Genomic DNA, 25105 nt, shown 5'->3' with positions numbered 1-25105 from the left:
AACTCAAGCATTAAGGACCAGTTTGGTCTGCATCGTAACGCCAAAGGTTGAAGGGTTTATTTAAAAGAGTCTGGTCACATAGGAGCTCCTTTTATAATTCTTTATGGGGAGAATCTTTGAATTTGAAGCTTTAAAGTGGGAAATGGAAAACTTTTTTCTGCAGTCCCCCAGTGCAACCACATTAGTTGGGACTTTTGGGGTCCTACTAGTCCTTCATGTATTTTTCTCCAGCTTTTGCCGTCAGAAAAAGGAACCTCCAGGGCCCAGGCCACTGCCTGTGTTTGGAAATTTGCTGCAGCTGGATCTTAAATCACCACACTGCACACTGTATGAGGTAACTACGTGATATGAGGAATTCAATTAGTCATCCTAAATATATGAGAGACAGTTGAACTGCAAATATCAGTTGAACTTGCTTGCTATTTGATATTTAAGTCTAGGATTTATCTGTTTAAATGGTAATACATTATTGAATGTGTGAAGTAATTAGCTATTTCATGGCATTTATTTCAGCTCTACAAAAAATATGGACCAGTATTTACTTGTCATTTTGGGCCTCAAAAAATGGTGGTGCTTGCAGGACACAAGACGATAAAGCAGGCGTTGGTCAGTCATGATGCATTTTCAGAGAAAGAAGTTCCCCCAATTATCAGTGAAATTAACACACGGTAAAGAACAAAAACTATTTCATGTTATTTCAGATGTAATACTTTTAATTGTGTATCTTGTTTAGTGTGAATTTTGTGAGTATATGTAAATAGACACACACAGAGACACTTGAAAAATAAATATTTAATATTTTGCTATTTAATATTTTTTATTATTTACTAACGGAAAAACCTCAACTTTTGTCATCTGCAGGAATTGGATTTGCTAATGGAGACTCGTGGAGAGAAATGAGGAGTTTTGCACTGACTAACATGAAGGATTTTGGAATGGGCAGAAAAGCATGCGAGGAGAAAATCATGGAGGAGAGCCAACGTCTGATTGAGTTGTTCAAAGACAAAAATGGTAAAGTAAATTGTCAGTGACAAACCCAACAGTAAACTATGCTGTGTGTCATTATTGGCAACAGAGTTAAATATGATAAAGTTTTTTTTCTCTTTGAGGTAAAGCCTTTGACACCGCCCAGCCAGTAAACCATGCTGTCTCCAACATCATCTGTTCAATTGTCTATGGAAACAGATTTGAATATGATGACCCTGTGTTCATAAATATGGTGGATAGAGCTAGTAAAAACACTCAGCTCTTGGGCTGTCCTTCAGTACAGGTACAGAACAGAGAAAAAGTCTACAGAGCGGAGCTTTTCACCTCAGAGCAGCACTGTTCTGATTAAACCCATGCTTACCTTTTTCAACAGTTATATAACTTCTTTCCAAGGCTGTTCGGTTGGCTTGGAGCCCGAAAGGAACTGATCAAGAGTTCGTTTGCCAATAGAAGACACATAAAAGAGTTGACCAAGGGTTTACAGGACACCCTTAATCCACAGATGTGCAGAGGTTTGGTGGATTCCTTTCTGGCCCGCAAGATGCAGCTTGAGGTACACAAGAAAGAGCTACCTGTTTGTTTATTGTGACAACCTTTAACATATCTTAAAACTTTATGAGATGACAAGTAAGTAAGTAACAAAGATTTGCCTATTGTGAATCACTGGTGCGAAACCGGTGACTAGATATATATGAAAAGGTTTATACCTATAGTATAATATATTACAATATTGTTGGGTATGAAAATAAGTAGAATTGATAATGAGGAATAAAATAATAGAAAACCATAAATTTACAAAAAGTGGCAATTATTTCTACAACATGAGAATTGTAGGAAGGGCACCAACCCCTTCCTACAATTCTCATGTTGTAGAAATAATTGCCAAAGAAGAAAGGGGCAAAGAAAAGTTTTAAGTGGTGACCACTGATGAGAAAATTAAGGAATAAGGGGCTTTCAACTTGAACTCTATAGACCATTGATACTCAACTTACGGCCCGCAGGCCAAATGTGGCCTGTGACAGGGTGCCAGGTGGCCTGCCGACCATTTTCTTATATGAAAGGTAATGTTTCACAGAGCTCTGTCTAAGTTGTCAAATGCCAAAACAAAAGAAAAAAAGTTCTCAAATGTTGCTGCCTGCTGTCAGAACCACTGCACCTGTCCTGACCTGTGCGGGGCTGCTGCTAGTGCGGCTGGCAGTGTTGCCAGACTGGTGCGTGTTTCAGCAAGGGTATGATTTGGGATAGTTTTGATTGAAATGGGCTGGAAGCTGTCAATCTGATCTGGCAACACTGGCGGCTGGATTTGCCTCTTGCTGGCAAAGATGAGTGAGGACAGTCAATTGCATCATGGAGGTTGGGAAGTTTGTACGAGGACAGTTTTTCAGCTTTACTTTATGCAGTGAAATCTGTGGGTTACATGTCCATCGCTGTCGACGAGTCAACAGATGTAACTGATACTGCATAGCTGTCTGTTTTTTTGAAATACTTAAACGGAAAAGTTTCAAAGAAGAGTTGCTGTGCCTTTTGCCACTGAAAACCAACACAACAGGTGAGGCCATGTACACTGCTGTGAAAGACGTCTTTGAAAATGATTCTCTGGAGCTGGGTGAAATTAACCTCGTTGTAACTGACAGAGGGCCATTGATGATAGGACAGAAAAGGGGCTTTGCATCACGTCTCATAACAGAACATCCGACAGTCAACTCGCTACACTGCATCATTCATCAGACTGTGTTATGTGCCAAAGTGACCGATGAAATGAAAGCGATGGACACAGTCGTCAAAATTGTTAAACACATTCGACCGCACCAGCTATTCAAAATGTTGCTACAGGAGCAGGAGGCTAATAAGGAGTTGTATTTTGACGACTATGTTTCCGAAAGACGACGATGCTACTGTTGAAACGGACAACATTTCCTCGACTAAATTCGATGCTTCAAGCCTGTTAATCTCTGCGTTTGTTACCTGTTGTTGAAAAGCAAACTTTGGCTGCTTGGTTAGGCTCGGCATACACTCAGCTTGAGCATCCGGGGGTCTTTCGATACCATCTGTGTGTTCACATGTTGCTTTTGCAGGTGCTTGGTTATATTCAGTGTTGTGTTCACAGCAGTGGATAGGTGCTGGACACAGTTTGTACTTTACCTCCCTCCCTTAAAAGTTGTAGGTCGCTCTGCCATTTTGCCTTATCCCTGTTTGGACTCTTGCTAAGTCGTGACGTGAAGTCAAGCGATTGCTGCATGCGCAGTATGCACTGTGGGAGTGTGCATGAAAGGCAGAAGAACTTATGTAGCGCAAGTAACGAGTAACGACATTATGTTTGATTAGTAACTGTAATGTGATTACTGAATTTAAGACAGTACTGCGTTACATTACTGCATTACAGACAAAAGTAATGTGATTATAGTGACCCAACACCGGTCACCAATGATGGTGTTGCTGAAAAGTCTGACGGACAAGTTCAGAACACGGTTTAACAAATTTCAAATCCCTGGTTCTGCTCTTTGAACGCAACCCATTCGCTGTCGCTGTCAACGGGAGCTGTCCAGCAGAAGCAAAGTCTGTGCTGTCTGCAATCAACAAGGGCACATTCCAGCTGGAAATGGTCCAGCTGCAGGCCATTGAGGTCCTGAGAGCCAAGTTCAGGGAGGAGGGACTGTGTGCTTTTTGGGCACACTCTGTCCATCAGTATCTAAACTTTAAAAGACTTGCTTTTTACATATTGACAATGTTCGGATCAACCTGAATATGCGGGTCAGGGTTTTCAGTGATGAACCTTATTAATGACAAGAAGCGCAATAGACTCACAGACTGGCATGCATATTGTCTTGGCATCTCACAAGCCTCTCGTCAGCAAGCTCTCCAAGGACATGACACGCAATCCCTCACACTAAGCACAGTAAGAAAAAAAAAACAAAGCATTTACAACTAAAATGCAGTTGCAGCTTTGAAATGTAATTCAAGTCTGTCAATTCATTTAATAATAAGATAAAGATGAGTTATGGGCGTTTTCTAAAGATGAACAATGTTATTAGCATTTTAGAAATAACAAGCATTACAAGCAGACATGTGACAACTATGTGGTGATAGGACAACCAGCAGTATTCAGGTCAGGGCTTGTACATGGAAAGTAAAGAAACAGACAGTACTTGGAACAGAAAAAACTAACAAAAGAAGGGACAAATAGATAAAAAGGACAAATAAAGACACACAGGACAATACTAAATGAGTTATGGGTCTATTAATGTCATTTTATCTGATGATTTTTAGTATTGTTTGTGTATAAACTAGCCTCCGGCCTCATGTCATTTTGCAAAAGTGGCCCCTGGGCAAAGCAAGTTGAGTATCCCTGCGATAGATTCTGTGTTGACAAACTGGGTTTGGGTTGGTCACTATAGAATAGTTGTTCCACATGTATCATAGTAGGAAGGGTCCACTGGGTCCTTGTCATGTCTGATAAAGTAAACCCAATGCGTCTTAAAAGTTCACGTTGAATTTCAAAGTTAATTGTGTTACTGAAATGTAAACCGTCATTGTTTCAATGCTTGTAAGGCCTCCGGAAATATGAATTCTCACTACTATGAAGACAACCTACTGGTGACTGTTGTCAACCTGTTTGCTGCTGGCACAGACACTACAGCATCCACTCTTAGATATGGCTTACTGCTCATGGCCAAGTACCCTAAAATACAAGGTAAGAAACAGTGTCGTGTCTTGCTGTTTTTTAGGTCATGTGTTCCACTACTATTCTGTATTTGTTTCCTGTTTCATTGCCCCACCATGATTGGTTTTTCCTGTGCCTGAACCCTCGCCAGCCCCGTGTATTGAGTCACTGTTTTCCCTTCTCCCTGTGCCAGTTCAATGTTGTATCATGTTTTCAGCATTCCAGTCTGTTGATAGTGACGAGGACCTGTTAGAGGCCTTTGCGGGTCCAAACTGACACTCTAATGGACCCAGGGAATTTGTTCCAAAATCTGATTGGAGCCAGTTTCCAAAGTATGTGTACCTTTGTTTTTGCCAGGGATATAAAAGACCCACCCAGGTGCCTGACCCAGAGGAGAGAGGCGAGATACCTGGGATGGCTCAGCATAAAACCCAGAAATTAAACTTGCTACTATCGTCCCTTATTTTGTTCACTTAACTTATGTTTTTTTGCACCTTACTTCAACATTGATCCACTCGAGTTTTACACTTGTTGATAGAACAAGCCTGAACCAGGGGTTATAGAGTGTACCTGGATTACCATTACAAAACATGGACCCCGGGTGGTGGTAGAGCTATGAAGACTTCCAGACCTTTTTTATCCTGTGCTCTGATTTGTGAAAGCACAACCCCATTATTTCAAAGTGGGACAACTTATACCACAAACCCTCCCCAATCAAACTGTTTGGAAATTGATTAAACTGGGCTGTTGACCCAACTCAACCAACAAACTCTAAATTAACGTTGCATAACAAAGCGACAAATCTTTCATCTTCCAGAACAGGTCCAGGAGGAGATGAGCAGGGTGGTAGGAAGCCGCCACGTCCGGGTGGAGGACAGGAAGAGCCTGCCGTACACCGATGCTGTCATACATGAAATACAGAGAATGACCAACGCTCTCCCAACAACTCTACATCGCACCACTCGAGATGTCACCTTTCAGGGGTACTTCATTAAGAAGGTATAGAACAATTTGAAGAGCCAAGTACTTCACAAGCTGTGTTTACACAAAACTTAAATGTCTCACATTAGTGACTCAGAGTGATATTATTTAGAGAATGAAGCGGGATTTGTTAGCTTTGTTCTCTTTAAATATAAATTAGTTCTGTACTTACAGTCCTGTTAACTGTTTGCACTTTGAGTCAATGCTCTGTGTGTTTCCATTTATATGAATGACCTCAGACCAACACATCACATTTTAAACACAGAATTCCAATAAAACACTTTAAATGCATACCTAACCAAGTGCACGGGAGCTGTAAACATAAACTTAGAGCTCTACATTCGTCAGGAAGCTGGGGTCTAAGCCCAAATAAAAACAGCATCCGCCATTACCCACGGCAACAACGAGGCCTTCTCTAAGGCGGAGCTTAGAGTAGTTAGCATTAGCGCAACAAACTACACAGGGAATCCTTAACACGGCTGAAATATTTAAGACACAATATTGTGTTCTGCTTATTTATACACATTTGTACACATTACCAATCTGTGAAACAGGAGAAATAATGAGCAGAGAAAACTTGCTGCCGTTCGCCTGGTCAGTCTTGTTAGAATGACAAGCTTCCGACAGCTTCTTCATCATGCTAGTCCCGTTCAACATGCGCTCTGCTGCCCCCTGCTGTCCGCAGTGATTAACATATGTTTTCAATATAAAAGCCTTGGACGACTGAGTTAAATCAGCATTACCCTAATGCTACCAGTGTTACTCACACAAAATTAAAAAAACAGAAAATGTGACCACATATTTTGAGGGGGGGGGGGGGGGGTCACACAATCACAAGTCATTCTGGTACTATGAAGAACATATCTATGCTATTATCTCCAACATGTTTTAGGGGACTCCGGTGCTCGTTCTGCTGTCATCTGCTCTCCGGGATGAAGATGAATGGGAAAAGCCTCACACTTTCAACCCAGCCCACTTCCTAGATAAGGAAGGGAATTTTAGAAAGAGAGATGCTTTTCTACCCTTTTCTGCAGGTAATTGTCATATTGTTAAATATAACTTAGAGATCGGAGGGCACAAATTCACTTAAAGATGTGACAATTCTTTTATTCCAGGAGCAAGGACCTGTACAGGGGAGAGTTTGGCCAGGATGGAGCTGTTCCTCTTCTTCACCTCCCTCCTCCAGCTCTTTCGTTTCACTCCTCCACCTGGGGTTAAAGAGGATGAACTGGATTTGACACAGATTGTGGGCTTCACGCTAACTCCTTCACCTCATGAGCTATGTGCTATCAGCAGAGTCTGACAAACATCATCAGTAAACAAAATTGATCGTTAGGCAGTTAAAGGCAAGCAAACAAAATACAAAGTGAGTTCCAACCTGCAGTTTGAGGTTTAGTTTAGGCAATAAAAGCACTTTAGTTGAGGATAGGGAAACGCTATCATACAAACCATACAGAATTTGAAACAATGCTGAAGTCATTAGTAGATAGTGGATTGCAAGAGCCTCTTTTTTTGGCAGTAAACAAATTATGCTGAAAAGTTCACTGTCAACATATGTGTAACTTACCAGCGTTTACGTTTCCTCCAAAACAAATTTGCTGTTGGAAAAACTTTTTAGGATACTGGGTTGTTATAAATCGTTAGCTTATATAAATATGAAAAGAAATAGTTCTAGTCCAGTTCTACAGATAAAAATAATAAACCTGTACATAATAAACAAAGAGTTCTTGGGGCCAGTTAAACAGGAATAAGTATTTTGCGCATACAAACACCATAACAACATGTCCACAGATAGAAGTTGGACATGTGAGTCTGGCTGATTTAACTGAGACACAAATAAGACAGAAGTGATAATAAATAGTAATAGTAATAATACAGCTTTCATTTACTGTTGTTGCACCGAGATATGAGGTCGGGGTTGGTGAGGTTCCTCTGACTTTCCGAATCGGAAATCCGACTTCACAGGGTGTTCCAGTTGACATTTCCGACTGGGAACTCGGAAATTCCGACTTTCAAGCATAAATGGAACGCACCATTAGCGGAACCTCGTCCCGGTGCTGCCATCGTAGTTTGACAAAGTAGAAACAACCCCGGCCTGCCCTCAGACCTGTCACTCCCTCTTCTTTCTCACCTGCTGCTCGTCTTGGAAACCTGTCCACTCCTAGACTCCTCGTCAGCTTCCTGCTTACCTTTTAAGAGACACTTCTGAAAGAAAAAATCACTCCCTGGTTTGCCATTTTTTCAATAATTTCCACAGTATTGATTCAAGCTAGTCTCCGATCTGTGTCTGCATTCTGAGGTCCAGTCAGTCAGTGTTCTTAACATATTTTCAATGCCTGTAACTGCTGCTGGGTGGGTAGGTGTCAGACAAGGTGATTAACTTTGCGCTGTCAAATCAGCCTTTTGTTTTACTCGGCAAAGATTGTAAATGGTAAATGGACTGTACTTATATAGCTTTATAACTTGACAGGGGTCAAATCAACACAGATAGTTCCTCATAGGACCTTTAAAGAGCAGCTCCAGTCATATTTTACATGACATATAAAATGCTCTGCTTGAAATAATAAATTGTGTCTGATATGTTTTTTCTGCAAAATAAGCTTAATTTCCTTGTAAAAAATCCTCCCAAGGCATCTCCCCCTTCTCCCTCTCCCTCCTTCCTGAATTTACATAGGCCCCGCCCACTATGCACATTTCCATCGCCCCCTCCGTCACGAAAACAAAACACATGTCTAATAACGTTTAATGGCAACTTGTTGAAACGTAGCAAGCTTGAAATGTAGTAATCAGTAGCAGTAACGTTAACGTTAGTTGTCAGTCGTGAGTTTACAAAAATTACGATGACGGTTACAGCTGGCTCGCGGTTGCCATAGGTTGCACATAATTATATGCATAGCATCACCCTGTCCATTAACGGGATTGGCTCTTCAGGTTTGTGACGTCTCAAACCTGCCAATCTGAAAATGTGTTGTTCAGCCTGTCCTTGGTACACTGCAGTTTAAAAGCAGACAGGTCCAGCCCATGGAGATGACTGCTTATGTTGTCCCTGATATGTCTTGTAGCCCATGAAAAACACCACATGGAGATGTTAAAAACACTTGATTTTCACTGGAGGGGGTCTTTAAGATAAGGTTGAAACTGTGTAGCAGCGTGGGTTGAGAAAGAGACGGTTTCTGTAGGCCTAAAGATGCACAAACAAGAAACTACTTAGCCTACAGTATGTCAAGATAGCAAAACATCACTTAGGAGTATGTGCTGACAAAGCCAGTCTTTTGTTAGGAAACAACTTTTACTGACATCTGTAACAATTTATCACAAAGCTAGTTGTACATTACCCAATAGACCAGTCCATACACATGAGTTCGAGAGTAAACAATTGATGAACAAATGACGGTTTATCTCGCAGAGTCTGGTCAATCAGTGACTCTTCTCCTCCTCCACTTTTTTTCACCAGGAGAGAAAGAGGAATAACTGGATCTGATAGCTGTGTGCTTCTCCCCAGTAGGCTACTTAAACGTCTAAAAACAAAGAGAAGAAAACTGAAATTATTGTCTGTGTTATTATTATTTTTTTTTTAATCCTAGTCACTGTGAGACCTGTAGTGTGGCTTTAATGGAAAGCCTTTTTCTGCAGTCCCCCAGTACAACCACTGTACTGGGCACTTTTGGAGTCCTACTCTTCTTTTATGTATTTTTCTCCAGCTCCGACCGTCACAGAAAGGAGCCTCCGGGGCCCAGGCCACTGCCTGTGTTAGGAAATTTGCTGCTGCTGGCAAAGTCAAGCCACATCACACTGAATGAGGTAAGTAAATATATTCCTATGTGTTTGATTGAAGGTTTCTTTTCTTTTCATAATGAGATAAATGCAAAGAGTAATGTGTGTGTGTTTAGAACTTAGTTGATATTTGATATTTCAGCTCTCCAAGAAATATGGGCAGGTATTCACATTCAATTTTGGGCCCCAAAAAATGGTCGTGCTTGCAGGACACAAAACGATCAAAGAGGCTTTGGTCAACAGCGATGCATTTTCAGAGAAAGGAACTTCCCCTATTCTCAATGACCTCAAATTAACAGACGGTAAAGAACAAAAACGATTTAGTTTTTAATATGTTTGTCTAAAAAAGTAGCTCATATATGAATCATTTTATATTTAATGTGCAAAATATGATTTTGACTTTGTCATCTGCAGGAATTGTGTTTGCTAATGGAGACTCGTGGAGAGAAATGAGGAGTTTTGCACTGACTAACATGAAGGATTTTGGAATGGGCAGAAAAGCATGCGAGGAGAAAATCATGGAGGAGAGCCAACGTCTGATTGAGTTGTTCAAAGAAAAAGATGGTAAAGTAAATTAAACTTTGTGTTTTTGTCAGAGACAAAAAAAATGTTCAGCTCTTTATTTGTCTGTCAAAAAATGTTTGGGTTTTTTTGCTTCGGCAGTATCTGAAATACAAACCCACCAGCAAACTAAGCAGCATTATCTATGGTTTAATACAAGTCAATTATACAAATATGAGTAATAGTTTTTTTTCTCTTTTAGGTAAAGCTTTTGACACCGCCCAGCCAGTAAACCATGCTGTCTCCAACATCATCTCTTCTATCGTCTATGGAAACAGATTTGAATATGATGACCCAGAGTTCATAAATATGGTGGATAGAGCTAGTAAAAACACTCAGCTCATGGGCTGTCCTTCAGTACAGGTACGGAACAAAGTGCACATGAGGACAGGAGAAAAAATGGGTCCTTAGCGGTGTACAGAGCATGGAGAGGGCAGGATAACTGCAGTCAAACCACACCAAGGTTATGTCAATTGCTGATGGGATTGGTCAAGGGATATGATCATCTGCCAATTTATATATAAAGATAAGATAAGATAATCCTTTATAGATCCCCAGGTGGGTAATTCGGGTGTTACAGCAGCACCAAGACAAAATAGCAAGTCAGTGAATACAGTAAATATATATATATATAAAAAAAAAAGGTAAATAAAAAATATGAGGGATACATATAAAAATACAAGGTATATACAAATGTTATACAAGTAGGAGTAAGTGACAAGTTAAAGTGACAGTATGCAGGATGAGGTAATACAGTATGAGCTCCAAGGTTTATGATATGCTACAATATAAGGTGCGGTGTAAAGTGCGTGCAATTATAGTATAATATAGTGTAATACAATATAGTATACTGTATGTTATGGTAACAATAACAATATCGTAATAATGTACATTATGAACATATACATATAGAATACTAAAATATAGCACACTATATAATATACTGTACTATATAACAGTGACCAGTAGATATAATAGTATAAGATAGTGCAGTAAAATATGGAGTCAGCAGAGTGCGTGAGGTGAGAGTGATGAGAGTCCTGTACTAGAGTTCAGCAGGATGACAGTCCGTAGCTTCCACCGGTGTTGTACAGTCTGATGGCGGTGGGCACAAAGGAGTGCCTGAAGCGCTCAGTTTTTGCACCGTGGTGGGATGAGGCGCTGGCTGAATGAGCTGCCCATTTTGTTTTTGTCCCTTCCTGAAGAGGGCGTCAGTGTTGTGAGATTATTATTATTGTTGATTTGGACCCCAAGGTGCTTGTATGAGTCCACCCTCTCCACTTCCTCCCCCTGGATGATGACTGGGGCAGAGGATCTCCTGTTCCTCCGATAGTCCTCCACCTGCTCCTTGGTCTTGCTGATGTGGAGCTTCAGGTGGTTGCTGTTGCACCATGCGATGAAGCTCTCTGTCTGTTAGTTATTAAAGGGGAATTGTAGGGCGTAGGTGGGAACAAGGACGTGGATAAAAAATGGTGATAACAGAAATAATATGACGTGATGATGTTTTTTTTTACTTCAAATGCTTGTTTTTTTTTCAACAGTTATATAACTACTACCCAAGGCTGTTCAGTTGGGTCGGGGCCCGGAAACGATTGATGGAGGGTTCGCTTGCCAATAGGAGACGCATGAAAGAGTTGATCAAAGGTTTACAGGACACCCTTAATCCGCAGATGTGCAGAGGTGTAGTGGATTCCTTTCTGGCTCGCAAGATGCAGCTTGAGGTACACAAGAAAGAGCTACCTGTTTTTTGAGAATGTAAGGATTGAAATGATATCTGTATAGACATTATACTTAAGGGGATGACCTTCAAAAAAGATATCTCGTTTTATTTATTTATTTTTTAGTTCCCTCCCTTATGACTCTAACATTAGATATACAGTTTGCCTAAGTTGGATCAAAAGTGCATTTATTTATCAGACTAATCTAAGAGAGTTTGTGAAAGGGAGTGGACTTGCTGCTCACTCACAGACAGCTCTGGTCAGAGTACAAGCGTCAGGTGAAGGAACTTATTATTTTAAATAATCTGTCTTCTCATCATTATGAAACGTTGTCTTTTCTGTGGTGAAAAGCCGCACGATTGGAGGGTTATCGGTATCTGTAGATTATGGCTTGAAAATGATGCCAATAAAACAACGCTTTAATTCTGCCTAAAGGCTGGATGATTCCCTAAAAAACTTTACGTAATGCTAAGACATTAACTCGGTGCAGGTGCGAAGAGGCGTGGTGCAGTTCAAGCTTGAAGACGGGTGCAAGATGTCTGTGGTATGGCATTTTTTCAAAGTTTCCGAAATGGACAGCAAGGTTGCTATTTGCAATGGCTGCTCAGCATCGGTCATGCAAGGAGCGGCCAAATCTCATCATCCAAGCCTGTCTAAGTTGAATGAATATTCCAGTTTTATTTGAAGGAAAATGTTTCATACAAATAAATATGGCATTTTGTACATAACCTAAGTTTAAGTAGTTTTCTTACCCAGTGAATGTACATTATAAAAAGCACTGTATTATGTTATTTCTGCATCTGCCAGTGGGCCACTGCAATCAGTGGGCATGATATCAATTCCACTACATGGGAGACTTGATGTTCTCTGCAATTAGGTGGACAAAAACATGTGCCTAATATATCGATATTGAAATCGGCAATTGGCGAAAAGGGTTGGAAAAAATCGGCATTTCGGATATCGAAAAATCCAATATCATGCATCCCTAAATTATTTGCATGAAAAATCCCCAAAAGCACTGGTTTAGCTCAGTCAGTAGAGTCTGCCGATCATTTGGTGCATGTCATCCCCCACTCTCTCCTCCCCACATGTCCCGTCTCTCGTCAGCTGTCCTATAAAATAAGGCAAAAAGCCAAGAAATCTTAAAAAAAAAAGGTAAAGTTCAGTGATTGAACACCTTGCAGACAACTACGGACACCTGCCTGTCACTCAAAGCCACCACACCCATAATTGTATAAAATTTTAAACCTTGAATAATTAGAAAAGGTGAGTTATATAAAAATATATTTCCTTTGTACCGTGACCAGTTCACACTGCAATCTGATACTGGCCACATTTTAAAAATAATGCGAACAGCCAGACAGTTGTTGCAGTTTAGCGTCTGGGGTCAAGGTTTTCTGGTTAAACGTTATCAGCGCAGCTGTGAATTCTTTATGGTCAAATAAAAAAGACTAAGAGCTGCTCTTAACCCTGACCTACCTGGTAATGAGAACTACACCATAAGGAGCTGCCTATTTTACTAATAGAGGTGTATAAAATTGCTTGATTTAATAAACGCAATGTATGTTAAATGTAGACTACCAATGTCAAAAGTAATTTTGTTACTGAAACTCTTGTTTCATTGTTTCATTGTAAGGCCTCTGGAAATATGAATTCTCACTACTATGAAAACAACCTACTGGTGACTGTTGTCAACCTGTTTACTGCTGGCACAGACACTACAGCATCTACTATAAGATATGGCTTACTGCTCATGGCCAAGTACCCTAAAATACAAGGTAAGAACCCCCACCAAAAAACCCACTTCATTGAGATTCACAGTGATTTAAGCTCTAGTTGGCAATCGGCTATCATCTCTATTGTTTGTTCAGCGCAACTTCTTGGCCCAGGCTGAGTTGAGTTTGCAGTGCCTGTGGCTTAAGTCAGCTTAAATATTAACAAAGTCCCACTAAAAACCCTGGACAGGAGGTAATAGAATGGGACCTGACCTGGAGTTTATCGACGATAATACATTTTTTAGATAGCCCCTTACTACACCAGGCTGGGTCTCAGGCCCTGGGATTCAGGTAAGCCAGTGAAGTCCCTGCGCTTCTTCTGCATTTGGGTCCTATCTCCTCTACTCCTGTTTACCTACTTGAACAAAGGTGAGAGAAACGTTCTCACTTTTAAAACTTCGTTTAGCACAAGCCTAATGTTTCAAAGTGGCGTACCTACCCCAATCAATTTATTATGACAATTACATAAAACTGGGATATTCTTACATTACTCAAACTTCAAACTTTTGTTTGCTGAATTTGTATAACAGTGCAGCGAGTGTGCTGCAAACTGGAAACTATCTACCCAGTGCAAAGGTAGAGTATATATCAAGTATATATATCAAGGTGGACTATGATTTGAGCCTGTTTGGCCTCATACTTTCCATGACCACACCGTGGACCCAAAAGACAGCCTGGTAGTTACATAGGATTTTAACAATGACCACATCTCACACCTTTGTAAATGCCATAATGCTAGACACTTCTACTAATCGACTTTTTCCTTATCCTTTAACTACAAGACCAGGTCCAGGAAGAGATTAGCAGGGTGGTAGGAAGCCGCCCGGTTCAGGCACAAGACAGGAAGAACCTCCCATACACTGATGCTGTGATCCATGAAATACAGAGAATAGCCGACGTTGTCCCAAAAACTGTACATCGCACCTCTCGAGATGTCACCTTCCAGGGGTACTTCATCAAGAAGGTAATACGACTTCACAGGATGTGTTCCCAACAAACTAAAAAGTTGGAGGGAACATTTCAATTAACTCTAAGTATTTTACATCTAGAGCGTCTGAAAAAAAGTGATAATCTTGAAGATTTTAATTTAAATAAATCTGTTTAGTCACTATCTATCGCCGAATGAGGTAACACAATGGTGATTGAGCCTATTGTTGGAAAAAATGTAGAAACATTATAATCAAAAAGAGTTAAAGTTATATATCCAAAAGTTTTATAAATTACATTTTTTAGTTGAAACTTTATAGTCAATGTCTTAAAAGTTAAAGTTTCTCTAGTCCAATGCCTTAAAGTTAAAGTTTTACAGTCACATGTTTTATAGTTAAGGTTTTATAGTCAAATGTTTTAAAGTAAGTTCTTAAAAATCAATGCTTTAAAGCCCGTAAGAAGAATCCTAAGCTGAGTAACTCGCTGGGCTCATTATAAAAGCCAGGTGCCAATCAAAGGGTGGGAAACCGGCCGCCTAACTGATCTATAAAAACCAAAACAGGTGTTCCCTGCCAACGAGCCCCTCCCTTATCTGTTGTACAGTGCATGAGCGTGCCTAATTGGCCGGAGTGAGGAAGAGTCCTGCGGAAAAGTTGGAAATGTGTCAAACGAAACTGAAAGGACACAAGCTGGGGGCAGAGAGCCAGAGTTGGGGGAGTGGGGGCTCCAGCAGGTGGTGGCACAAGTCTGACACTTGCGACACACTTTAACTAATTAGGCAGAGACCTGACAATGGGGAAAAAAACTTGCCGAAGCCCAGCGAGGGAGGGGTTTAGAGTAAGACCGAGCGGCTAACATGTGGGCAGTCCCATCCAGATGGACTTTATTTGTTTGTGTTGATATGGGAATAAACTATTTTTGCATCAGATTCTGCCAGTCTCTAGTGTTTGCTTGTGAAGGCAAACAGTCTAAAAAGGAAAGCGACCGTCAGCGAGGAAAATCAAGATTTATAACTGTAACCAAGGGAGCCAACCGTAGACGGTTATGTGGGACTTATGCGCCACCAGTACCACCAAATAGAACAAAACTGAGAACTTCGATATTATGCCTTTAAACTAAACTGCACTAAACAAATTATTCTTCTGATCAAGGCAGTGGTTCATCCCCCTTTGCAGTGGATGCATCCCTTTCTGTGTTTCTAAGAGGAATCTCTCCTGGGTGCCTGAGAAAAATGGATAAGCTTGGTGGGAGTAGGGCTGCACAATTAGGGCCAAAATGATAATCACGATTAGTTGATCAATATTGAGATCACGATTGTTAATCACGATTATTTATCAATTTTAGGTACAACATTTTCTATTGTACTTTCACATAAAACACACCAAACATGCACGAGCATTTGCAACTGGTGTGTGCCGTGCAACCGTTGTGCAGCACTGAGGCAAAGAGAGATAGAGGAGAGATGCTGTTTACTCCAATAAGTAATAATAGTTGAAAGCAATGCAAAGTGTAACACACTACAAATCAATGTTACACTTTAAACACATTTTTGTTTGTGCAGTTGACCTTGTTTAGGGTGTTATGGGGTGTTACGTGCTATGTCAAAAAGCTATCCATGTGCCGCCTTCATTGTTGAGTGTGAATTGGTTTTTCTGTGGTTTTGCCTCACAGTAGTTACTTATTTGCTTTCTGGTGAAGCTGTTTAATATTAGCAGAAATATTAGCATTGTCATATATAGTATAAACATTAATCACAATACCAATGAAAATTATAGACCGTATAAAAACCTATTAATGTAGCAATACATCTAAAACATGTCATAATCTCCACCATGTTTTAGTGGACTCCAGTGGTGTTTCTGCTGTCATCTGCTCTCCGGGATGAAGATGAATGGGAAAAGCCTTACACTTTCAACCCAGCCCACTTCCTAGATAAGGAAGGGAACTTTAGAAAGAGAGATGCTTTTCTACCCTTTTCTGCAGGTAATTTCCGATTTTGCTGGCAATAACCAAGACACTTGAGAGAATAAACTCACTTGCAGATGTGACATTTCTTGTTTTGTTTCAGGCTCAAGGGCCTGTACAGGGGAGAGTTTGGCCAGGATGGAGCTGTTCCTCTTCTTCACCTCCCTCCTCCAACACTTTCGTTTCACTCCTCCACCTGGGGTTAAAGAGGATGAACTGGATTTGACACAGATTGTGGGCTTCACTCTAACCCCTTCACCTCATGAGCTATGTGCTATAAGCAGGCTCTGACAAACATTAACCGTGGATGTCACACATGCAACACTGTCTGGGTATCTGGAAGTGTGCTCCTGCAATTACTGTTTATCGCCAAAGGTGGCGCCAAAGAGAACGAAACTGAGATCTACGTGATTACAACTTTAAAGGCCCATCTAGGGACCAGCATTGCAAATTAGCCAAGGCTATAAAAGCTGTAGTGTGTGTCATTGGTTTACTTGCTTCATACGTGTCCCTATACAAATCAACAAATAAGTAGTAGTTCTGATTTTGACAATGCAGCTCTTACATTTAATTACGCCAGTGCAAGTCATGAGATGAATTCGTCCTCTCCTAAGCTTTAGCTGTCAATGTGCTGATCTCACTGTTAATTGTACACACAACTATGTGGCACTGATATCAAACCTTTGTATAAATGTAATGTAACGTGTAAACAGGAAAACACACCGCCTTACACTTTGAAAGGCAACAATGCCTTGGATAGTTTTTTATTCAGTTAGCACAGAGGTATGAAAAGGAACAGTTCTAGTCAAGTCCTAATGATACAAAAATAATAGCTACAAAAAATACGAGAAGTGAAATAATGACAAAAATGCCTGCACAAAACTTTCATCGTATTTTGTGATCATTGACTTAGTAAAGAAACAATCCTAATGCATTTACTTTATTGCTGTTTGTATTGTATTTTGGGATTTAAAATAAGTTAATCATAGAAATGCTACAGTATACGTTCATTTTAAAAACAGGGTTACTTAAATAAGTTTTCTGAAGTGACTCTGAAAAGCACCTCAAGCCCTTATTGTCCAAACACCTTCGGTGGCATCTGAAGCAATCTAAGGTCCTTCCACCTTGATTATATTGATCTGTTGATCCTGTGAAGAGTGCTCAGAGTTCATCACTGGCCTGGTGGACACACTGCAGTCCTGGAGAGTCCTGGCTGAACAGCTGCTGGGGAAATCAGATGCTTTACTCTCCGATGCTCTGAAAGTCTGAGAATGTGACTGGCTGTATGCAGAGACATAGGACTGTGTGTATGTTGGCATGAGTGCTTGACTGTTTGACTGTTGTGGGTATACAGCCGCATATGCTTGTGTTTGAGGGGGTGTGTGCGTTAAAGGGAGGTTCTCAGCGTTGCTACATGGTGGAAACCCATTCATACTTGAAGGGCTCAGAACTGGCAGTTTAAAGGCCTCTGCGTTTTCTAAACTCTCTAAAGAGTTGTAGCTTGGCTGGGTTTGGCTGCATTGACTGTAAGTGCCTTGACTGAAGTTGAAGGTGTCTTGGTTGAAGGAGGCAGATGTGGAAGCTGGCAAATCAGACGGAGAGGGGATGGGAGTTTTGTTTTGCGGCTGTTGGACACTGCCACAACGACCGAGTTTGGAGGAGAAGCTCTGTAGAGTGCTGAGGATCTGCTTCTGAATGTGAGTCTGCTGCGCCTGCTCCCTCTCCAGACGGCACTGCTGCTCCACCAGCATTTTCACCGCAAGACCCAAACTATGCACCTCAGTACCCAGCGTCTGTATCTGTTCCTGCAGACCACCTCTCCCTCCAGCATCCTGGGCTGCCAGCTGGGGGCTCGGGTTTCCCTCATTACGAGTGGTGCCCTGACTTCCAGGGGTCTGGAGACGGATGACACCAACTCCAGGAGCAGAGGATGTTAACTGTGATGGTGACTGGTTAGGAAGACGAATTCCAACCCGAGGAAGAGGGTGAGGTGAGCGGACAGACGGACCTGGTCTCTGTGTGAGAAAGCGCCGGGGGGCAGAGACTCCTCCAGGCTGACCCTCCATAACAGTCTGTAAAGCATAAAAATATGAAAATAGTTCAAACTTATTGACACAAACATTACTCCCCTCCACCAGCTACTGATGTCAAAGATGTATTATATAAACATAAGCTTGGACTTAACAGATACTGTTGCCAGGTCACAAGAAGCAGCAGCCAGTCAATTATAAAATGCTCGTACACAGTTTAGTTTATAGTGACGTCAAGAATCTCAGTTCTGTGACCATTCAAGATGTTTTGATGATTGATTTGACTTCTATGGACCTGAATGTATGTAGCCCCCAAGGTCCCTCACAAAAATCCTGGTATTTTTGCCAAAGGGCCAAATCCAAGATGGCCGCCGGCGCTAACTGCAACATTGCTGTGATTGGTTAGGTTGTGACGTTGACAAACTTGCCAGGACCATCATCGTTTTTTTATTGACAGCTGATCGGCCAATCCTATTATTTTGTATTGGAGGGGGTGGGACATCTGTGTACCGGTAGCTTGCGAGCCACCTGTTGGAGACCCCTGACCTAGAATCATGCATGAAGACACTTTTTCATATAAACTGACCAAGAGGATTTTAATTCTGACATCACTTTGACATTATGACAGTTTTTTAACCCAGAAATCCAAGATGGCCGCCACCCAGTTGAGTGAAAACTGTATTTTTCAACGGGAAAACTTATTTTTCCAATTCCAGCTTGTTCTCTTAGAAACAGCTGATGTATTGCGTCACCTGAGAAACAGGTCTGCTGCAGGCGTAGTGATACTGGATTGTTCAAGAAAGAAAATAGTGGCAAAAAAAGGGCGAGATTTTTGACCTCACTCATTCATTAGGTGAATAAATGGCTGAGATGCTTTAAAGGTATTTGAAGCTCTATTCTCACCTTTTCATTGGTTAGATCATATGTTTCAGGTGGATGTTGCACTGTACTTGGATCTTGGACACTCAAGTGATCTCTCCTCAGCAATGATGCCACCTGGTGGAAAGACTGTTAAAAAGCAATGTAGTCAAGTCAAGCAGAATCATTCTTTTGACATTCAACAAATTATTTCACAGCTTTTTTAAACATTAATTTTTACAAAACTAACAATTAAGGATGGAAGACTAGAGAGGGATTATGTATAAATATGTACCTTCATCTTGTGTGACAGAGCTTTATCCAAAAGCCTCTTTCGAGCTGCCAGCATTGAATTGGTGGCCGGAGAAGGTGTGACTCTCCTCCTCACGACTGGTGCAGAAGCCGTTAGTGTGGAAGACACCACCTCTGTGCCTACATTGGACTGGGGACTTCTCTGTTGGCTGTTTTGTGCAAGGGAGGTGACACTTACAATCTGGATATCATTTTCCTCCTTGTCTCCTTCGGGTTGCTGCTCTGGCCTGCTGCCTCCACTGATCTCCCCAGACCCAGATGGCTTAGTACTAGTGTCTGGATGTGTTGGATTCTGTTTGGCAAAGTTTGCAGCTGTTGTAAAGCCAGCATGGTGAGATGCCTCCCGGAGAAGATTTTGGAGATGAATGTTATTCCAGCTCTCTTGTATTGCCCTTGCTCGAGGATGCACCTGTGCTTGTGATGTGCTGCTTCCAGCCTCCAGAGGTCTGACCCTTCCTGGGGCCCTTCCTTGAAATTCTCTAAGGTAAAGGTAGATAGCCTGGGCAGACACCTTGATGTTCTCCAGCTCCAGCACAGCTTTGATTTTACGGAAACTAAGACCAGCCTTCCGTAGCTCCACCACTTTTAGTTTGGCAGCTTCATCCAGCCGGCCCATGGTCTGTCACTCCAGAGGAACTCTGTGAATTTGGCTGTTAATCTTTTGAAGATTCCTATGAAAAAAAAGTAACAAATTCTAAGTGTATATTAAAGCTTAGAAACCACATGTAAAAAAATGTGACTTGTGACATGAAACGTGACATGAATATGAGGGGCTGTTGCTGATGTCTTGTGTAAAATAAATAATAGTAAATATAAGTAACTAATAATAAATTCTAGTACTACAGCATTGGATTTCTGCGACAATTACCTACAAAACAAAGTAACAAACAAACAACAGAAATCTTTTTTTATTATTAACATTCTCTTCTTGTTTTTCTGACCTTTACTTCCTTACTACCAAATGTTCCTGTTGTTATGCAAATAGTATTTTATGTTATATCAAGAAGCATGTGTTTGCAGAACAAGCATTTTCGATAAAACAAGTAACTTATAAACTAAATTCTGATTCACACATTAAAAAGTAACAATAGCTCCTCACGTATGATTCCTTTTTTACCGCATATCTTTGCTTAATAAATCAGTGTTGAGGCAAGGTGATCACTGGTTGTCATAAATTAACTATTCTCCTGATTAAAAGCAGCAATAAAGGTGAGTCGACACTGTTGTTTCGTCTTGGGGGCAGGAATACGCTCACGCACATCTGTAACTAACAGATGTTAGCAGAGTTGGCTAACGAGACAACCTAGCTAGCATATTACCGTTATAAAGTGAAGCGCTCACCTTTACCTCAAGAGGGAAGATCGGATATTGTTTTCTATTCTCTCAAATCATTTCACGTAACATGCTAAAATATTTCGTCCTAGCAAATCTACGATTCAGCCTTACACACTTCCACATTTTTATCCACACCAACATAAATAAACAGCGAATGAGGTATGAGTGGCTCTAAGTTGTTTACGTCACTTCCGCCTTGTCGTCATCACAGAGCGACGTTTTCTCAGGCCGCAAGTGGTTGAAGCGGAATCAACGCGTTTGAAAAATATGTAAGTGTAGGCTTTATTTTTATTGCATCCAAGCTAGTTTTAATTCCGATTTATAATTTGACATAATCAAATGAATATGTCGTATTTCGTGTCAGCACGTGCGTTTAATGAGCAGAGTAGTTCTTGATAAGCCCCCGTGATACCTACTCCTTGTTTGGAGGATTCATTTGAATGAATATCAATGGCGGCGGTTTTCCGTCCGAGGTTAACGTTACAGTTGTTGGCAATTGACCTGGAATTTGCTAAAATGCGGCGTTTTAGCTCCGTTTTGCTCAGTAAAGTCAAATACGGTCTGTTCACTCTAAGAAAGAAGTTTCGATGGCCACTTACTCACTTTTTTTTGCAAGTGGTAATGTCCCAACCACATTGTAAAAAATATTCATTACAGTTGGTTCCAGCTTGTCAAAAGTTGTTTTTTGCTGAAGCAAAACGTGTTAAAATATTTAAAAAGTGTTTGCAGTGGTTATGTTGGGCAGTTTTCATTATGTTCATACATCTTATAAAACTAAATAGTCCAAGATTGATGAAGAATTTAAATTATTGTCGATTGCTGTTCTACACCATTTATAATGTATATTAGGGCTAGACGATACGGCCAAAATCCTATATCACGATATAGGATTTTTCACATCTCGATAACAATATCATGATGTATCATGTTTTCTGGTAATTTAACAAACAATGAATCCATAATAACCACATGATCAAGCCTATTTTTTGATAATCCTGTGTGTATTGAGTACTTCACAAATACAAAGTACTGAGTTTCCGTTTTCGCTTGGGCTGAGCCTGAATCCTTTTCTGCATGTTGTGTGTCTGCCCTCTCCATGTTAATAAACAGCACCTCCCTTTATAGTTTGCTCCAGGTTCACTCCCCCCTACAAGGCTCAGAACGTAAAATGTTGTCAAACAGACTTAAAAAATGCTGTAAAGCAGTTCAGCTGCTGGTTTTGTGTCATAACTATAAAGACGATATAGAAAAACACATACGATAGACATTTTCATATTGTTTTGACGATATATATTATCATATTGCCCAGCCCTACTGTATATGATCTCCAAGTAACAGCATTTTGCTCCTCTAGGGCACCATCACCAACAAAGCGAAAGGAAGAGGAAAAAGCAAAAGATAGAACCAAAGACAAGACTGCTACCAAGGATGGAGATAAAGACAGAGGACGGGAGAAAGTAAGAAAACGGCGCAGTGCTTCTACTGGCAGCAGCAGCAGCAGGTTTGCTTTCTAAGTTACCTCTTTAAGTTATCTCTTGTGTCTATGTTCTTGACACAATCAACCTCTCATGTTTATATTTATATTATATATTCTCACGTAACATGTTTTTTTCTTTTCTTTTTGACAATGACCAGGTCCAGATCTAGCTCTACTTCAAGCAGCAGCTCTGGGTCCAGCTCCGGTTCCTCAAGTGGATCGAGCTCATCTGGTTCAAGCCGCTCTGGCTCTTCAAGCTCTCGTTCCTCCTCCTCCTCCAGCTCCTCGGGCTCCCCTAGCCCCAGCCGCAGACGGCATGACAACCGTCGCCGCTCCCGCTCAGCGTAAGTCACGTCGTCAGATGCAGCTACATTTTATTTATACACTGGGATGTCCTTATTTACTATTTTGAGTCATGAAACGGATGATCAGTGTTTTCTCTCTGATTCTGCAGGTCTAAAACACAGAAGAGGGGAGATGATAAGGAGCGAAGGAAAAGAAGCCCAAGTCCCAAGCCGACTAAAGTTCACTTAGGGCGGCTGACCAGGAATGTCACCAAGGTCAGCAGAGAAATGAAGCTTTTTCCAGCAAAATATGTGATCTAACAAGTTTTAAGATCATGGAACTACTTCATTAACATCCCATTAATTCAACAAGAACAGGTTAATCCTGAGTAGTAACATAATGTTGTACATCAACATTAATCTCTATCGTTCTACATTTCTATGTAGAATCTATAGGTAGGACGTGGATTTCAGGCATGGCGAGTGTTCTGGTTTCCGTTCGTACTACGCTTGTAGTCTGACTAATATTGACCAATCACGTATCAGCAGGCTGCAGCGTATGCAGGAAAAACAGTCTGTGAGGAGAGCAAAAGCAGCCGGAGTGTAATGCGCTATAATGACATTCTGGCTCCCATCAGCGGTCATCTAATGATTTTGATGATTTAGCTTCTTATTAATCACTATAAAAATCTCTATGCTAACTGCTAACAATCTGCTCTAGATCTAAAATCAACTTGAGACAAATTCCCTTGATGATGTTTCACGAAAGCCGGTCAGCGGTCAGATTTCCCGACTTCCTCGAATGGATCATTTTAAAAGTAGTTTTCTTCTCCTCTTGAGGAAAGACCTGACAAAGCTTCATTTTTACTTTTTACAAAAGGTAAGCCCCGTTAAAGTAAATTACAAAAAAACTGGTAAAGAAAACTGGTTTTCTGTAAACAATGCAGCACACGGAAAAATAAGTGTTGACGGGAAGTCGTGTATTGCTAACCGCTGGCTACACGGCCGGCATGTTCACCGTTGTCTTCAGAGGCTATATCATCGTCAGACTATAGCCGATGGGATCCGAGATTGCATAAACATTAACAACATTCCTCAAAAGATAATGTTTTCTATTAACATTAAAACATTAAAAATATGTTTCGTCTTTTTTTAACAGGAACACATCCAGGAGATCTTTTCCACTTATGGAAAAATCAAAATGGTGGAAATGCCAATGGACAGGATCCATAACCACCTGTCCAGGGGCTATGCCTACGTGGATTATGAAACCCCTGAGGATGCCCAGAAGGCCCTAAAACACATGGATGGAGGTATACTACTTTTTTTTTTTGGTGTGTCTTTTGTCACACAAGCTGTGCATCCTTATTGACTGGTTTTCTGTGATGTTATTAATAGGTCAGATTGACGGACAGGAAATCACTGCGTCTGCCGTGCTGCCTCAACGAGTCCGTCCTCCACCTCGTAGACCATCTCCCCCTCGCAGAATGCCCCCGCCACCACCTATGTGGCGTCGCACACCACCACGCATGAGGAGAAGGTACGGTTATTGATTTTCAATCACGAAAGAGGTCCATCTACATTTGATTGTCACACTTTGGCTGTTTAATTTGGAAATGTTCTTTGGTTTAGTTAAGTCTTCTTTTTCTTCCTTTCTTCCCATCACAGCAGTATTTTTAATGTTTTGCTTCCTTGCAGGTCCCGCTCACCTAGAAGACGGTCCCCAGTACGCCGCCGCTCTCGCTCCAGATCTCCTGGTCGCAGACGTCACCGCTCTCGTTCCAGCTCTAACTCCTCCAGATAGACGAGCTTCATGCCTTCTGATACCAAGCGATCTGTTATAATTTTCTGACACTGAGATCAGATGGAATTTCTGCTTTCCGAGACCTTTATGGACTCGCCAGAAATAAGATCATCTGCATTGTAGCCTAAATGAACACCTGCCTGCATGTAGAAAGCAGAAGTTTGTTTTTCATTTCTGCAAATGTGAGTTTCTTTCAATGTTTTGAGTTTATCCTGAAAAGCTGGATCAGTGTTAATGTTGAGTTTAAGGCTGATTTTTGACCCCTTCGGATCTACCAATATTTCTTTTTAAAGTGTGACTTCTTTTTAACATGTACTGAATTTTTAGACATTTTGAAAAAATAAAAACACCGAAACAAACAGCATGTGAGTTCAGTTTGTGACCGTCAAGTCAAGATTCTGAAGGGCTTTCTCTGTTTACCGTCTTGGCTAATATATGTGAGTGTTTCATGTTACTGCCATAATTTCAAATTAATGTTAATGGCCTTTTTTCACAGCAGACATTTTCACTTCTAACTGGAGGAAAAGCACAGGTGTTGATAATAACTAACAATGGTTCAGTTCTATTCATGTGTCTGAGAAAGCCATGACAGGCAGTCATCGTGCACACAACCAGGACCATGACACTGAAGCAGCTAAGTAGAATACAGCCATCAT

The 25105-nt window shown here is 41.0% G+C and overlaps 4 protein-coding genes across 5 annotated transcripts; 3 read left to right on the top strand and 1 right to left on the bottom strand.

The window, feature by feature from the left end:
- The first annotated feature begins 142 nt into the window (after positions 1–142).
- On the top strand, positions 143–6932 carry LOC138602887 (cytochrome P450 2K1-like). Its single transcript, XM_069674506.1, has 9 exons — positions 143–334; positions 514–663; positions 852–1011; positions 1110–1270; positions 1361–1540; positions 4537–4678; positions 5466–5647; positions 6522–6663; positions 6745–6932. Exons 1-9 carry the CDS (start codon positions 143–145, stop codon positions 6930–6932), a joined length of 1497 nt encoding a protein of 498 aa, XP_069530607.1.
- Positions 6933–9238: 2306 nt separating this feature from the next.
- On the top strand, positions 9239–16640 carry LOC138602888 (cytochrome P450 2K1-like). Its single transcript, XM_069674507.1, has 9 exons — positions 9239–9430; positions 9546–9705; positions 9818–9967; positions 10167–10327; positions 11506–11685; positions 13319–13460; positions 14240–14421; positions 16226–16367; positions 16453–16640. The coding sequence occupies exons 1-9, from the start codon at positions 9242–9244 to the stop codon at positions 16638–16640; spliced, it is 1494 nt and encodes a 497-aa protein (XP_069530608.1). The 5' UTR covers positions 9239–9241.
- Positions 16641–17104: 464 nt separating this feature from the next.
- Positions 17105–21024, bottom strand: LOC138602723 (uncharacterized). Of its 2 annotated transcripts, none has more exons than XM_069674280.1 (4): positions 20891–21024; positions 19533–20220; positions 19283–19387; positions 17105–18421 (listed from the first exon to the last, which is right to left on the bottom strand). In XM_069674280.1, exons 2-4 carry the CDS (start codon positions 20163–20165, stop codon positions 17459–17461), a joined length of 1701 nt encoding a protein of 566 aa, XP_069530381.1. In that variant the 5' UTR covers positions 20166–20220; positions 20891–21024; the 3' UTR covers positions 17105–17458. The 2 variants fall into 2 exon arrangements, with proteins under 2 accessions (XP_069530381.1, XP_069530378.1); XM_069674277.1 differs by having other exon boundaries at positions 20897–21024.
- A 71-nt stretch (positions 21025–21095) lies between these two features.
- On the top strand, positions 21096–24802 carry LOC138602722 (RNA-binding protein with serine-rich domain 1-like). The gene is made up of 7 exons (XM_069674276.1): positions 21096–21153; positions 22239–22385; positions 22520–22705; positions 22816–22921; positions 23805–23958; positions 24044–24185; positions 24344–24802. Coding segments are annotated over exons 1-7 (843 nt in total). The 5' UTR covers positions 21096–21151; the 3' UTR covers positions 24450–24802.
- The last annotated feature ends 303 nt before the right edge of the window (positions 24803–25105 follow it).

Source organism: Semicossyphus pulcher, unplaced genomic scaffold (assembly GCF_022749685.1).
Source record: "Semicossyphus pulcher isolate SPU_LCO1_2020_fin unplaced genomic scaffold, fSemPul1.0.p SCAF_23, whole genome shotgun sequence".
Lineage (NCBI taxonomy): Eukaryota > Metazoa > Chordata > Actinopteri > Labriformes > Labridae > Semicossyphus > Semicossyphus pulcher.
This window is presented reverse-complemented; position numbering and strand designations above follow the sequence as displayed.

Bases quoted from the DNA above. Each gene is read 5' to 3' on its own strand.
- LOC138602887 (XM_069674506.1), top strand. From the start codon at position 143: ATGGAAAACTTTTTTCTGCAGTCCCCCAGTGCAACCACATTAGTTGGG. The intron at 335-513 runs GTAACTACGTGA...CATTTATTTCAG, and splicing joins CACACTGCACACTGTATGAG to CTCTACAAAAAATATGGACC. The intron at 1,541-4,536 runs GTACACAAGAAA...AATGCTTGTAAG, and splicing joins CCCGCAAGATGCAGCTTGAG to GCCTCCGGAAATATGAATTC.
- LOC138602888 (XM_069674507.1), top strand. From the start codon at position 9,242: ATGGAAAGCCTTTTTCTGCAGTCCCCCAGTACAACCACTGTACTGGGC. The intron at 11,686-13,318 runs GTACACAAGAAA...TTTCATTGTAAG, and splicing joins CTCGCAAGATGCAGCTTGAG to GCCTCTGGAAATATGAATTC. The intron at 14,422-16,225 runs GTAATACGACTT...ACCATGTTTTAG, and splicing joins AGGGGTACTTCATCAAGAAG to TGGACTCCAGTGGTGTTTCT.
- LOC138602723 (XM_069674280.1), bottom strand. From the start codon at position 20,165: ATGGGCCGGCTGGATGAAGCTGCCAAACTAAAAGTGGTGGAGCTACGG. The intron at 19,388-19,532 runs GTACATATTTAT...GCTTTTTAACAG, and splicing joins CTCTGTCACACAAGATGAAG to TCTTTCCACCAGGTGGCATC. The intron at 18,422-19,282 runs GTGAGAATAGAG...TATGCTTTACAG, and splicing joins ATGATCTAACCAATGAAAAG to ACTGTTATGGAGGGTCAGCC.
- LOC138602722 (XM_069674276.1), top strand. The intron at 22,922-23,804 runs GTCAGCAGAGAA...TTTTTTTAACAG, and splicing joins TGACCAGGAATGTCACCAAG to GAACACATCCAGGAGATCTT. The intron at 24,186-24,343 runs GTACGGTTATTG...GCTTCCTTGCAG, and splicing joins CCACCACGCATGAGGAGAAG to GTCCCGCTCACCTAGAAGAC.